The 16,112-nt window shown below is 36.7% G+C and overlaps 1 protein-coding gene across 3 annotated transcripts in view; it reads right to left on the bottom strand.

The window, feature by feature from the left end:
* The window catches only part of IMPG2 (interphotoreceptor matrix proteoglycan 2), an 83,761-nt gene extending 67,945 nt beyond the window's left edge, over positions 1–15,816 (bottom strand). The window contains exons 1-3 of one of the 3 annotated variants that reach the window (XM_081797686.1): positions 14,701–15,811; positions 14,010–14,261; positions 1,445–1,611 (exon numbers count right to left, since the gene is read on the bottom strand). In XM_081797686.1, the coding sequence (XP_081653812.1) occupies positions 1,445–1,611; positions 14,010–14,261; positions 14,701–14,785 (504 nt within the window). In that variant the 5' untranslated portion in view covers positions 14,786–15,811. Of the gene's footprint in view, positions 1–1,444; positions 1,612–14,009 lie in introns of all 3 variants that reach the window. The other 2 variants (XM_081797675.1, XM_081797679.1) reach the window with 2 other exon arrangements.
* Between the last annotated feature and the right edge of the window lie 296 nt (positions 15,817–16,112).

The raw sequence follows: 16,112 nt of genomic DNA, 5'->3' as shown, positions 1-16,112 counted from the left end.
CCCAGTTTGCCTCTAGTTAATAAGATCATCCCAATATAGGGCCAAATGTTGAAAGAAATTAATAGCATGCCTCTACTAGAAATAAAATTTTCAAAGTAGAAAGAATTGGATGATATACTGTATTACTTTAAGATGTACTAATCTAATTCTATTAGACTCAAAATAAAAGCTCAGAGTTATTCAGTCAATAATTCTTCCCTTAGTCTCTCTAAGGTATATAATACTTAAAACAAGTATTTAAGATAATATTTGTAAAAGTTTCTAAATTGCAGCAAATAGGAAAAAGACATTGCAATTATTGCTTATATACTTTATTTCAACAAATATCTATTACATGTTTACTTTATCACAGGAAGGCAAAATGACAAATCATGACATAATCCTTGCTCTTCAGCTCATAGTCTAGTAGAAGAAGTCACACACACAACTAATAATAATAAAATGCAAGGGGTACAACATTAAAGAATTATGGGAGCCCTAAGAATTATGGGAGTTAAATCTGTGAGACTGGGGGTTGATTCCTCATAAGGAAGGTTACATCTGAGCTGAAGACATTTAGGACTCAAACGGACGGACAAGGATATATACAGGGCATATCAGACAGCATGAGCAATTTGCCACATGTATCTAAACAGCTTCATTTTCTTATCATGAATATGTGCATGCTACATGAATACATATGTACTACATGAAAAGGGGAAGGTCCTGGGTGGCTTAGTCAGTTAAGTGTCTGACTCTTGATTTTGGCTCAGGTCATAATCTCGGGATCGTGGGATCCAGCCCAAGTGGGGCTCCGAGCTCAGTGAGGAGTCAGTTTGGGATTCCCTCCCTCCCCTTCTCCCTCTGCCCCTCCTCCCACTTGTGCTCTCTCTCTCTCTCTCTCTCTCTCTAAAATAAATAAATAAATCTTAAAAAAAAAAGAAAAGGAGAAGGTAGGTAGGCAGGTAATTTGTCTATATGCATGCTTATTTATCCTTTGCTAAGAACAAACTAAGTCTAAAAGAAGGAGAACAAGTAAGCAAATTCACTAATTAGAATTATATTTATACTTTACTAAACATTTATTCAATGAACTACAATTTCTATCCTAACTAGTGTCATTGGTAGCTACTCTGAATTGATAATATGCAAAATTTTGGCAAGAATGCTCAAATCTCACAGATTTATATTCTTAGCCTAAACCATTGCTGAGTATTATTTCCAAATATTTACATTTATAAACATAAGCCTGAGGCTCTTACTGGGTTAACAATGTTTATTATAATAGCCAGAGCTAGGGATATAAAGACTAGGCTATGCCCTATGGCAGCTCACTCAAATAGCCTAATTCAACAACAAAAAGTAATGTAGGGATTTGGCATTTGTTCTTTCTACCTTCAGGCTTTAACTGTCTATAGATGCTCCTACAATAGTCCAGCAATTCTTCTCTTGTTAGTACCCTTACCTTCATAATTAAACTTCTATGTTCCACAGACTGACTAAAATTTGTGCCCATGTCAAATATAGTTGTGATTCCATCCTCACACAAATTCATCCAGTAACGATATTCCTCACGCCCAGGAAGTCGATCCCAAAATGTCCTGAAGGCTTCCCAGACAGCTTCCTGGCACACTGGAAAAGAGACAGAGAAGTATTTTATGGAAAGTTAATGCACTTTGAGGTTCTCACAATGATCATGAACCTGTTTATTCAGATTCCCAAGACACTTTTGCCCTTAGTGTCCTTTCTGGAGGATCATGGGAATGATTCTCAGTCAAAGCTCTTCTGTTGATGTATGGCCAGTTTAAACTTTTCAGATGTGAAGAGAATTTGTACTCCCCACTCCTTGCCCTTACAGAGGGAATTAATTCACTTCCTAGTAGGCAGGGTATTTTTCCCATCTCTCAAAAAACAAACAAACAAAAAACAATCCATGTTTATGCTTTATAAAAGTGGAGCAGATGTTGAGAATACTTCAATAGGTGAAAGAATAAACAAGCTATGATACATCCATATGATGCAATATTATTCAGTGATAAAAAGAAATGAGGTTTCAAGCCATGAAAAGACACAGTGGGGCGCCTGGGTGGCTCAGTTGGTTAAGCGACTGCCTTCGGCTCAGGTCATGATCCTGGAGTCCCAGGACTGGGTCCCGCATCAGGCTCCCTGCTCAGCGGGGAGTCTGCTTCTCCCTCTGACCCTCCTCCCTCTCATGCTCTCTGTCTCTCATTCTCTCTCTCGCAAATAAATAAATAAAATCTTGAAAAAAGAAAAAAGAAAAGACACAGTGAAGACTTAAAAGCATATTGCTAAGTAAAGGAAGCCAATCTGAAAAAGCTACATACTATATGATTCCTATGGTATGACATTCTGGAAAAGGCAAAACTATGAAAATTGTAAAAAGATCAGTGGTTCCCAGGGGTCGTAGGGAGGGAGAGATGAAGAGATGGAGCACAGTGGTTTTCTTTAGGACAAAGAAGCCATTCTGTAGGACACTGTAATAGTGGATACATGCCATTATTCATTTCTCAAAACCTATAGATTATACAACACAATGACTGAGCATAAACTCCACATAAACTATAAGCTTCAGTTAAGAATGATGTGTCCACGGTTGGTGGGAATGCAAGCTGGTGCAGCCACTCTGGAAAATAGTATGTAGGTTCCTCAAAAAGTTGAAAACAGTTATCCTACGACCCAGCAATTGCACTACTGGGTATTTACCCCAAAGATATAAATGTAGTGATCTGAAGGGGCACGAGCACCCCAATGTTTATAGCAGCAATGTCCACAATGGCCAAACTATGGAAAGAGCCTAGATGTCCATCAATAGATGAATGGATAAAGAAGATGTGGTATATATATATATATATATATATATATATATACACACACACACAATGGAATATTATGCAGCCATCAAAAAAATGATATCTTGCCATCTGCAATGACATGGATGGAACTAGAGGGTATTATGCTAAGCGAAATAAGTCAATCAGAGAAAGACAAGTATCATATGATCTTACTGATATGAGAAATTTGAGAAACAAGACAGAGGATCAGAGGGGATGGGAAGGCAAAATGAAACAAGATGAAACCAGAGAGGGAGACAAACCATAAGAGACTCTTAATCTCAGGAAACAAACTGAGGGTTGCTGGAGTGGAGGAGGGTGGGAGGGATGGGGTGGCTGGGTGATGGACACTGGGGAGGCTGTGTGTTGTGTAAGACTGATGAATCACAGACCTGTACCCCTGAAACAAATAATACATTATATGTTTAAAAAAAAAGAATGATGTGTCAAGGTCCTCCTGGGTGGCTCAGTCAGTTAAGCGTCTTCCTTTGGCTCAGGTCATGATCCTAGGGTCCTGGGATAGAGCCCCGAGTTGGGCTCCCTACTTTTCCCTCTCCTCCCTGCTTGTGCTCTCTATTGCTATCTCTGTCTCTCTCTCTCAAATAAATAAATAAAATCTTAAAAAAAAAAGAATGATGTGTCAATATTGGCTCATCGATTGTAACAAAAGTACTACACTAACACAAAAAGCTAATGAGAGGGTAAAATGTGTGTGTAGAAGAGTGACAGGATAGGTAACTCTCTGGACTTTCTGCTCAATTTTTCTGTAAACCTGAAACTTCTCTAAAAATTAAAATCTATTAACTAAAAAAAAAAAAAAAGACAAGAGTAGAGAATAAACTGGTGGTTGCCAGAGCAGTAGGTGGTAAGGGGATGAACAAAATGGGTGAAGGGGAGTGAGAGATACAGGGTTCCAGCTATGGGATGAATAAGTCACAGGAATAAAAGGAACAGTATAAGGAACACAGCCAATGGTATTATAATAGTATTGTATGGTAACAGATGGTAGCTACACTTCTGGTGAGCACAGCATAATGTAGAATCTTGTGGAATCACTATGTCGTACACCTGAAACTAATGTAACATTGTGTGTCAATTACATTTAAAAGAAATTTTTTTAAAGATAGGAGAACTAAAAAACAAAACAAAACAAAAAACCGTGATATTCCAGAGAAATGTACTGCTATATCAAAATAAAAACTAATTCAATCTATCTGCTAAATTATTCCACAGGATCAAATCTGAGAGGATGCTAAACAGGCTGTCTGCACATTTTGTATGGCACTAAGTGTGTTGCTATCCTGCAACCATTTCATTGGCCATTTGCCAGACACTGTGGACAAGAGATAGACTGAGATGGAAGGGAAGGGGAACAGAGTGCTGAGGGAGAAAGATGGATGCAAATGCACAGAAATCAAGACCATTATTTTTCATCTCAAGAAAACTGAATGCTTATCCACTAGCATATTGAGGTGCAGCCCCTGAACTCCCAGAGTCGGAAGACCTAACTAAATTCTAGCCCTAGCCTTACCATGTACTAGCTTCATAACCACAGGTAACTTACCTAGCCATTCAATGCTTCAATGTACTCATCTCTCTTATTTAACTGGATGAATCATTACTGACTTACCAACTACCTGTGAGAGTATTTTATAAACTCCTTAGTGCTACATGAATATCAATGTCATCATCATAATGGATTCTGGCTGTCTCACAGTTGTTTGATGGAAGAAGACAGTCTAAGCCAACAAACAAGCCTTAAGCTTTAACAGAGAGGAAAATATATGAATATTTACAGTTTCTCTATCAATTGATTTTTCAGGGTTAAAATGAACCTTTGGTTGCAAACTTAGTTTTCTCTTTCAGTGAACTAACTGCATCCTTATCATTGCTCTTCAGAACTTCTGATCCTACAGCATACAGAAGAATCCAGCCAAGGCTGACTGCGGCAGAGTTGACCACCTATAGATTCAGAATTCTTCCTTGCTTCTTTTTTTTTTTTTTAAGATTTTATTTATTTATTTATTTGACAGAGAGAGAGAGACAGCGAGAGAGGGAACACAAGCAGGGGGAGTGGGAGAGGGAGAAGCAGGCTTCCCGCCGAGCAGGGAGCCCGATGTGGGGCTCGATCCCAGGACCCTGGGATCATGACCTGAGCCAAAGGTAGACACTTAACGACTGAGCCACCCAGACACCCCTCTTCCTTGCTTCTTAAAACTTCTCCATGAAAATTTAGTGCCCACCAGAAGACAATGCAAAGGTGAAAATTGGAGTTGGTAAAAACAAACAAAAAATGAATGTCTCTAAGATCTAGTTATGAAAAAGGTGATTCAAAGAAATTATAAAAAATATTATAAGACTGAATATATATCTATAAAGAAAGAAAAATAAATCTCAATAACTTATTTACAATATATACAAAAAGTAATTTAAAATATGTAAGCTAATATTATAGAGGTTCTAAAAGAAAACACAGAAGAATATCTATATAACTTGAGCACAGGCAAAGATTTCACAGACAGAACATAGAAAGCAACAACTACAAAAGAAAAAAATTAGAATTTATCAAAACTAACAACTACTCATGAAAGATACTATTAATAAAAAATGGATAGGCAAGCCACACTTCTGGCAGAAAATATTCAAAATACATATAACTGGTATTTAGGATAAAAAATTTCTACAACTCTCTAGTGAAAAGGCAAACAATCCAATTTTTAAAACATATAAAAGACTGGAACAAACACTTTACAAAGGAAGTTTATGTATATGTGAAAAAGTGCTATCATTCACCTTCAGACAAATGCAAATTAAAGCATCCGCACATGAATCATTAACATTGTTAAAATGGTAGTATCTCCAAATTGATCTACAGATCCAATGCAATCCTATCTGAACACTGGTTGACTTCTTTATAGAAATTGACAAGCTAATTCTAAAATTCATATGGAATTACAATGAACCTAGAATAACCAAAACAATTTTGAAAAAGAACAAATAGATAAGCTGGACTTTATCAAAATCAAAAACTTTAGTGCATGGAAGACACCATCAAGAAAGTGAAAAGACAACCCACAGAATGAGAAAAAATACTTTCAAATCATTTTCTGTTAAGAAACTTGTATCTAGAATATATAAAGAACTGTTACAACTCAATAATAAAAAAAATGATAAATAGGGAAGGATCTAAAGATATTCTTGGAAAGAAGATATTCAAATGACCAAAAAGCAAATAAAAAGATGTTCAGTGTTACTAATCATTAAAGAAACGTAAATCAAAACCAGGGGATATGATTTCACACCTACTAGGATGGTTGTGATTTTTGTTTTTAAAGGAAAGTCATAGTTCTAGCAAAGATGTAAAGAAATCAGAATCTCACATACTGCTGTTAGGAATTTAAGATGGTACAGCTACTTTAGAAAGTAGTATCTGGGGCGCCTGGGTGGCTCAGTTGGTTGAGCGACTGCCTTCGGCTCAGGTCATGATCCTGGAGTCCTGGGGTCGAGTCCCGCATCGGGCTCCCTGCTCAGCAGGGAGTCTGCTTCTCCCTCTGACCCTCTCCCCTCTCGTGCTCTCTGTCTCTCATTCTCTCTCTCAAATAAATAAATAAAATCTTTAAAAAAAAAAAAAAAGAAAGAAAGTAGTATGTGGCAGTTCCTCATATGGTTAAACATAGTTACCATATAACCCAGAAATTCTACTCCTAGGTATATACCCAAATAATTGAAAACATCCCAAATGTCCAACAACTGACAAATGGATAAACGAAATGTGTATCCATATAAGAAAGTATTATTATTTGGCCATAAAGAAATAAACTACTGATGCATACTACAACATCAATGAATGTTGAAAACATTATGCAAAGTGAAAGAAGCCAGTCACAAAAGACCATGTATTATATCATCTCATTTATCTAACATATCCATAATAGATAACTCTATAGAAATAAAAAGTAGATTCGTGGTTGCTTAGGCCTGGGGAGAGGCATAGAGGAAATAGAGGGATAAGAGAGTGATGACTAAAGGGTGTGAGGTTTCTTTTTGAGGTGATGAAATGTTCTTAAACTCAGTGTGATAATGGTTGCACATTTCTGTGAATATACTAGAAAACCACTGAATTCTATACATTAAATGGATGAATTGTATGGTATGTGAATTATGTCTCAATAAAATTGAAAAAGTAATTCTGTCCAGAAAGGTAATACATCCTTATTCAACCAATGGCTTTCCAGATGGGAGCTATCTGACAAGAACACCCAATTAACTAACGTGGAATACAGAATTCAGAACACATACATTTTAATAGAGGAGGAGAATTGGTGGGGCTGGCGGGGGAGCCTGGAGCCCTCATGCAGCTCAGAGAGGGAAAACCTAGATAGGACACTGCAGCCAGTAGAGAAAAGAGTAAAATCAGCACGATCCCAAGGAAAGAGGTACTAGGAACGGCAAAACTCCACCAGAGACAATTGCCACATACTTCACTATGGCCTAGAAGTAGACCTGTTCTGAAATCCCAACCTTGTCAAACAATTTTTATATAGCCTTTAGTGACTGTTGAAGATTTTTGAGACGATAGGTGATCTACGAATGCCTCTCTGTGGCAGAGAAAACCTGCCCTGCCAACTGCTGGAGGAAGGCAAGATGTGATGACAATATTCTGAAGAAAGCAATGCCTGTATTTAATCTGTCTTTAATCTTGTTCCTAAGGCTCAGGCTGTGCGTATTATCCAGTACATAAAAATCCAGTATGGAACAAAGTCTTTTTTTAGGGTATTTTCCTCTCAAAATCATGGTGCACAAAGCATATGGAACAATTTGGTACAATAAGGCAAGAAATAAAAGGCATAAAATTTGGAAGATGAGAAGTAAAATTATCTTTATTTGCAAATAAAATAATCACCTATGTAGAAAACCTTAAGGAATACACAAAAAAGCTACTAGAACTAATAAGTGAATTTAGCATGTTACAGAATAAAAGGTCAATATACAAAAAGCAGTTGTATGCCCATATACTAGGAAGGAATAATTAGAAATTGAAATAACATTAACAATGGCATGAAAAAAAGTAAAATAGATAAATCTGATTTAAAAAAAGACATGTAAGACCTATACACTGAAAATTAAAAAATGCTGCCAAGAGAAATTGAAGACCTAAATAAATGGAGGGATATATCACTTTCATAGATTAGAACACTCAATATTGTTAAAATGACAATTCTTCCCAAACTGACCAACAGATTCAACACAATTCCAATCAAAATTCCCAGCAGCCCTTTTTGTAGAAGATGGCAAGCTGATTCTAATATTGATATGAAAAACAACGGACCTAGCATAACCAAGCAAATCTGAAAAAACGAAGAACAAAGTTGAAGAACTTTCCCTATTAAAGATGTATTGTAATCAAGACAGTATGGTATTGGCATAAAAACAGACAAAGAGATCAGTGGAAGAGAATGAAGAGTGAAGAAGCAGACCCACCATATACAGAAGACCGGTTTCCAACAAACGTGCAAAGGCAAGAAAGGATCTTCTTTTTAAGATTTTTTTATTTATTTAGAGAGAGAGCACTCGAGCAGGGGAATAGGCAGAGGGAGAGACAGAATCTCAAGCAGACTCCATGTCCAGCACGGAGCCGGAGTGGGGCTCAATTCCACAACCCCAAGATCATGACCTGAACTTAAATCAAGAGTCAGATGCCTAACTGACTGAGCCACCCAGACGCCCCAAGGATAATCTTTTTTAATAAGTGGTGCTGGAACAATTGGCTAAGCATATGCAAAAATTTAACTTTGATCCATACACACCATATATAAAAATTAACTCAAAGTAGATCATAGACCTAAATATAAAACCTAAAAATTATAAAATTTCTACAGGAAAAGATAGGTGAAAATACTTGTCACTTTGGGTTAGGCAAACTTAGATATAACACCGAAGGCAAGAGTGATCCCCCCCCAAAAAAAGATAAGTTGGATTTCATCAAAATTTAAAATTTTTGTTCCTCAAAAGACATTATTAAGAAAATAAAAAGGCACACATTGGCTGAAATTGTATGCAAAACATATATCTGATGAAGAACTTGTATTTAGAATACATTAAGAACTCTTACAATTCTGTAAGACAAATGACTCAATTATTTTTTTAATGCGCAAAATATTTGAACTTGTCTCCAAAAAAGGTATACAATGGTGAATAAGCACATGAAAAAAGCGCTCAACATCATTAGCCATTAGCCATTAAGAAAATGCATATTAAAATCACAATAAGATATCACTTAATATTCACTAGAATGGTTACAGTTTAAAAAGACTGACTATACTGAATATTGCAAGAATGTGGAAAAACTGGAACCTAATACATTGCACATGGTACAGCCACATTGGAAAACAGTTTAGCGGGGCGCCTGGGTGGCTCAGTTGTTGGGCGTCTGCCTTCGGCTCAGGTCGTGATCCCAGCGTCCTGGGATAGAGCCCCACATCGGGCTCCCTGCACCACGGGGAAGCCTGCTTCTCCCTCTCCTACTCCCCCTGCTTGTGTTCCCTCTCTCGCTATGTCTCTGTCAAATAAATAAATAAAATCTTTAAAAAAAACCCAAAAAAACAGTTTAGCAACTTCACAAAAAGTTAAACATACACCTATAATGAGGCCCAGCCATTCCACTCCTATTAACCAACAGAAAGAAAGCGTATGTTCACAGAAAAACTTAAACACAAATGTTCATAACAGCTTTCTTTATAATCACCAACAACTGAAAACAAACCAAATATCCCAAAATGTGCTATATCCCTAAAATAGACTACTCAACAATAAAAGGTAACAAACTACTGATACACAAAAAAATCATAAATGAGTCTCAAAATAATTACACTGAGCAAGAGAAGCCAGAAAAAAAAGTATATATATATACATATATATAGTGATTACATTTATATATAAAAGTATAGAAAATGCAAACAATTCATAGTGATAAAAACCAGATTAGTGGTTGCCTCAGTAACAGGATAAAGAGAAGTGCTAAGGGAGGGAGAGATTACAAAGGCAAATGAGAAAATGTTTGGAGGTGACTAATAAATTCATTATCTTAAATGCATGATGATTTTAAGGGTAAATACATTTATTAAAACTAATCAAAAAGTATAATTTAAATATGCAGCTCATAATCCATCAAAGTATACATTAGTAAAGCTCTATTTTAAAAGCCCAACTACAAATGTAATTTTTTAAGTGGGAGGATACTACTAACTGCATTCAATTCCAAGTACCCTAAATATCTGTTTAATTTTACAAATCATTAGGTTAAATGCAGTTGCTTCTTACTTAAACAAAGATATTTTTCAAATTTGTTATTTTTCAAATCTGGCAACTGAAGCCAGATCCTCTATGAAGGAAAAATTGGGCAAACCATTAAATTGAATCAGCTTGGTAAGAAGAACTAAGATCCTTGGTTGGACATTGAATAAATCTCTCCCTCTAATTTCCAAACATTTGGGTCCAAGGGCATAATCCAATTATGTCTACAAAATCTCTTCATAACCTATGCTGAAATATTCATGATCTTTCCTAATTTTCAAAAACACATTTACTCTTTATAACTGACAGTAATAGCTGTATCAACACTGTTACCATCTCGATGTGCTTGTGCCAACCCTTTTAGCTCTGTGAGGTCCCTTTCCAATGATCTCATTCATAGCATCTGTATTTTAAAATCAATTATTTAGGAATGCTTTTCTTTTTGTTGGCTTCTTTTTCAATAGGATCTCTTGAATTTATAAAGACAAGAGCAAAGAAATTAAAAAATATAATTTTTTTTTGCTGATCTGTTCCTATTTTTTTATTTTATTTAAATTCAATTAACATACAGTATATTACTAGTTTCAGAAGTAGAGTTCAGTGATTCATCAGTCGCATATAACACTCAGTGCTCATTACATCAATGCCCTCCTTAATGCCCGTCACCCATTTATACCATCCCCCCACCCTCCCCTCCAGCAACCCTTAGTTTGTTTCCTATTGTTAAGAGTCTCTTATGGTTTCCACCCCCCTCTCTGATTTCATCTTATTTTATTTTTCTCTCCCTTCCCCTATGGTCCTCTGTTTTGTTTCTTAAATCCCACATATGACTGAAATCATATGATAATTGTCTTCCTCTGACTTATTTCACTCAGCATAATACCCTCTAGTTTCATCTACATTGTTGCAAATGGTAAGATTTCATTTTTTGATGGCTGAGTAATATTCCATTGTGTGTATGTATGTGTATGTGTGTGTGTTTGTGTGTGTGTGTGTGTGTGTGTGTATATATATAACATCACATCTTCTTTATCTGTTCATCTGTCCATGGACATCTGGGCTCTTTCCATAGTTTGGCTATTGTGGACATTGCTGCTATAAACATTGGGATGCAGGTGCCCCTTTGGATCACTATGTTTGTATCCTTTGGGTAAATACCCAGTAGTGCAAATGCTGGGTCCTAGGGTAGCTCTATTTTTAACTTTTTGAGGAACCTTCATACTCTTTTCCAGAGTGGCTGTACCAGCTTGCATTCTCACCAGCCTCTTTCTCCACATCCTCGCCAACATTTGTTGTTTCCTGACTTGATATAACCACATTTTTTTTAAAGATTTTATTTGTCAGAGAGACAGACAGCAAAGAGAGAGCACAACAGCACTAGCAGGGGGGAGCAGCAGGCAGAGGGAGAAGCAGACTCCCCACTGAGCAAGGAGCCTGATGTGGGACTCGATCCCAGGACCCCAGGATCATGACCTGAGTGGAAGGCAGATGCTCAACCGACTGAGCCACCCAGGCATCCCTATAACCACATTTCTTAAATGGTTATTTCCTTTTCACTATTTAACCAACAGATATCTAGATATTCTGATCTATCTATTTTGAAAGTAAAAATCCAGGTAGTAGAAATCATATTTTGATAAGTTATAAACTGTCATTCTCATTCATCTTTAGTCCTTTATTCTCTTCTCACTCTCTTTAGAATTTGCCACTTCTGCCACGTGCCCCATACACAAAAGTCACAGTCAATGGATTTCCATTAAAAAAGTAAAAGGAAAGCTTATTGCTTAGTAATGTCTGATAGTCCCAAAATAAAATCAAGCGATATAAATACCTGCTTTAAAAAAGGTGCGAAGAGAGTGCCACTTTAATAAACAAACAAAAAATCAAATATATAAATATATGTAATATCTGGTACATTTTTTTATTTTAAAGATTTTATTTATTTATTTGAGAGAGAGAATAAGAGAGAGAGAGAGCACGAGGGGGGGGAAGGGTCAGAGGGAGAAGCAGACTCCCCGCTAAGCAGGGAGCCCGATGCGGGATTTGATCCCAGGACTCTAGGATCATGAACTGAGCTGAAGGCAGTCGCTTAACCAACTGAGCCATCCAGGCGCCCTATTTTTTTTTATTTTAAAAACACTTGCTTAGAGAGTATTATGCTGAGCGAAATAAGTCAGTCAAACAAATACCATATGATTTCACTCATATGTGGAATTTAAGAAACAAAACAAATGAGCAAAGGTTAAAAAAGAGAGAGGCCAACCAAAAAACACTCTTAACTAGAGAGAATAAACTGAGGGTTGCTGGAGGGGAAGTGGGGGGGAATGGGTTAAATAGATGATGGGGATTAAGGAGTGCCCTTGTTCTGATGAGCACCAGGTGCTGCATATAAGTGTTGAATCACTTAAATCGTACACTTGAAACTAATATTGCACTGTATGTTGACTAACTGGAATTTAAATAAAAACTTAAAAAAGGGCGCCTGGGTGGCTCAGTTAGTTAAGCGACTGCTTTCGGCTCAGGTCATGATCCTGGAGTCCCTGGATCGAGTCCCGCATCGGGCACCCTGCTCGGCAGGGAGCCTGCTTCTCCCTCTGACCCTCCCCCCTCTCATGTGCTCTCTCTCTCTCATTCTCTCTGTCTCAAATAAATAAATAAAATCTTAAAAAAAAAAAAAAAGATGAAAAAAAAAAACTTGCTTTGAAAAAATAAAAATAAAAACACTCGTTTTGGTGAGGAAGGAGGAGAAGGACAAGGGGGAGGAAGGTAAAAAAGGAGAAGATAAAGTAGCAGCTTAGACTAAAGATCCATATAGCCCAGGGCATGGAAAATTTAACTGTCCAATAAACATTTGTTGAATAAATACACAAATGAGCAAGTCTGATTTCACTACCATCTAATCATCTAATCTAAGTAGAGGTAGCTCTACTCTAGTTTACTACATCTTACGGCTTCTTAATGTCTCTTGAGCAGCAAAAAGTGAAGTTTGAGATTCCTTCAAATCTAAGGGACATATTATGGTCAATTAAGCAATTTTGGTTAGTAAATTTAAGAAATAGAAAATGAATTCACATAATAAAAAGGGATTCGATCAAGGATAATCGTTTAGTTAAAAATAAAATCCTGGGGGCACCTGGGTGGCGCAGTCAGTTAAGCATCCCACAGACTCTTGATGGTTTTGGCTCAGGTTGTGATCGCAGGGTCATGAGATCGAGCCCTGCATTGGGCTCCGACTCAGTGTGGAGTCTGCTTGAGACTTTCTCCCCCTCTCCCTCTGCCTGTCCTCCCCCCAACCCCTACCCCCCACCCCTACATGCTCATGCGCTCTCTCCCTCTAAAATAAATAAAATCTTAAAAAACTAAATAAATAAATAAATAAAATCCTAGTTCTGTTGTTCTCGGGTCTGTTGTGAGAAGGGCGATCATTTCAGACATAATAAGGTTTGTGTGTACCAACCAGAGACTAGTCATCATGAATCTGCAGAATGTTCGAACTATAAAATATAGAAATTTATTATATTTTCATGTATGTAAAGTAACTAATTACCCAAATAGGTAAGTATACCATGGAAAATATATTTTGTGGGTATATTTAGCCAAATTACTTAATGATGAAGTAAAAAATAATTAAATTTTCCAGTAACATAAACTGGTATTTTTGACGTGCTTAAAAGATTTAAGCCATTTCCACTCTTAAACTTGCCTCTGGAGCTATATAAATACTATGCTTTTAGCAAGTCCTTTTCCCATAGCTAATACAAAGAAAATATTTGGCTCAGTGTCTGTCTAAATTATCACAAACTTTGAATTTTCACAAGATACAACACACGTTAGAACTATGTTTGAATTGCATCATGAAGCCCCAAGGTTTGGATGTTCACTTACCTCGTACTTTAAAATATTTTACATGGTTTGCCACAGCCTCTGTCACACTTTCACCCGGACAGGTTTTCACACCATTAGGAAGCAAAATAGATCGTTTTCTTCTCAGCAACCACTGTTTCTCAGTTTCTCTGTGGTCCAGAGGTAGTTTCTTTTCAGTAGAAAGAGAAGTATCTGTGGATTCTGAGTCAGTCAGGAAAAAAGGAACTGCACTCTTGGGTTCTTGGATATCTTCTAAAGACATGTAGGTTTGTGCTAAAGAGTGAAAGCATAGACAAGTCTTTGGATAATGAACGAAGATACAGTAAGAAAGGTTAACAAAGAAAAACTGACTTTCGTGCCACATTTTGATTTTAAAGTCATTGCTCAGATTATACACAGGCATGCCTAGAGGGGTAGGAGTGAGCAGTCAATTTTTCCTCCATCTACTCCTTTATTTCAAGATTCTTAGTTATTGAAAAAACTATATCTCCAATTGCAACACAAGAAATGAGGAAGCAAGTCTGAAGTAGAAATTACTAAAGAAGAAAACCAAAATTATTGAAGAGATTTTAAAAGTTTAAACGAAGCAATACCAAAGACTAATAGAATAGCATTTGATTCAACTTCTTACAACAGTCATAACAAATAATGTTATTTTTAAAGAAAAAATACTACAAATATAAGGAAAAATAACAATATGATTTTTAAATACCTGTTAATGATGTAAGGTTTCCTTCTATCATGACAAGTATCAAAATACCCAGAGAAATCTTCCCAAAATGAGGAAACATAATCATTTGGGCCAAAATCAAAGGAATGAGGAGAAGCCAAAATCCTTAACTTGAGCACCCGAAAAGACTTGAAACTTCCAGTAACGAATTATTATAGGAAAGGTCTAACATTTAAGAGTTTATGTTTGAGAACTGACATTCTAAAACCATTATAAATTAGCTTAAATAAAAATGGTGTCCTTTCAAAATACCTCTCACTTCTTTTCTGAAATAACCAGCACAGCTATGAAAGCAGAAGAGATAAGCTAATTAGAACAGATGGGGAGAGACAATTTCTTTATTCTAATCTAGCCAGCTAAGCTCTTTAGGGACGCTTTCTTTGCCTTTAACAAGCAGTCCACTTAAAAACAATGTTTCACATATAATTCACGGAGTTTTACAATTTTTCTGAATCTATTAGTTGAACCTGATAGATTCACAAGTTCTCTGGGTTCTTCTAGGGCCTATGATTTTTTTTTTTTAAGATTTATTGATTTATTTATTTATTTTGGGGGGGGCGGTGGCAGACGGAGAGAGAGTCTTAAGCAGACTCCATGCTGAGTGCAGAGCCCAACGCAGGGCTCAATCTCACAACCCTGAGATCACGACCTGAGCCAAAACTACGAGTCAGGAGCTCAACTGACTATGACGTTCAGGTGCCCCTAGGGCCTATGATTTGTAAGCATAAGATTTATAAGCCCAGACTGTACCTATCTACTTCAGAAATACAGAGCTAGGTATAAAACTAGCTCTAGCTAGTTTTCCTGGAGCTATTTCTTTTTGGCATATTTACTGTCATGTAAATTTCTCTCCTTGATAAAAAATTTGAAAATCAGGGACGTCTGGGTGGCCCAGTCAGTTAAGCATCTGCCTTTGGCCCAGGTCATGATCCCAGGGTCCTGGGATTGAGTCCCGCATCGGCCTCCCTGCTCAGCAGGAAGTCTGCTTCTCTCTCTCTCTCTCCCTCTGCCTGCCGCTCCCCCTGCTTGTGCTCTCTCTGACAAATAAATAAAATCTATAAAAAAAATAAATTTGAACATCTTTGGTTATAACCACTTAATGTCTTCTTCCTTATATATAAAATGGGATAGGAATAGTAAAGCTAACTCATGATAGAACTGTTGTGAGGATTGAATTAGTTAATACACAGAAAATGCTTAGAATAGTGCCTGGTACATACTAAGCATACAATAAAAATGATAGCCACATGATAACTATGTTGCTTAATTAGCTATTAAACATGAGGTCTGGTGTGTTTATGTATATGAGGAACTCTTAACCAAGAAAGTATATCTTTTACCACAATGGGACCAGATAAAATTCTTTGTATTAGGACAGCTGTTTTTAATCAAAT

The sequence above is a fragment of the Leptonychotes weddellii genome, chromosome 1 (assembly GCF_054177405.1).
Source record: "Leptonychotes weddellii isolate Sample4059 chromosome 1, ASM5417740v2, whole genome shotgun sequence".
Lineage (NCBI taxonomy): Eukaryota > Metazoa > Chordata > Mammalia > Carnivora > Phocidae > Leptonychotes > Leptonychotes weddellii.
The sequence above is the reverse complement of the archived record's forward strand: the minus strand, read 5'-3'. Positions and strand labels throughout refer to the sequence as shown.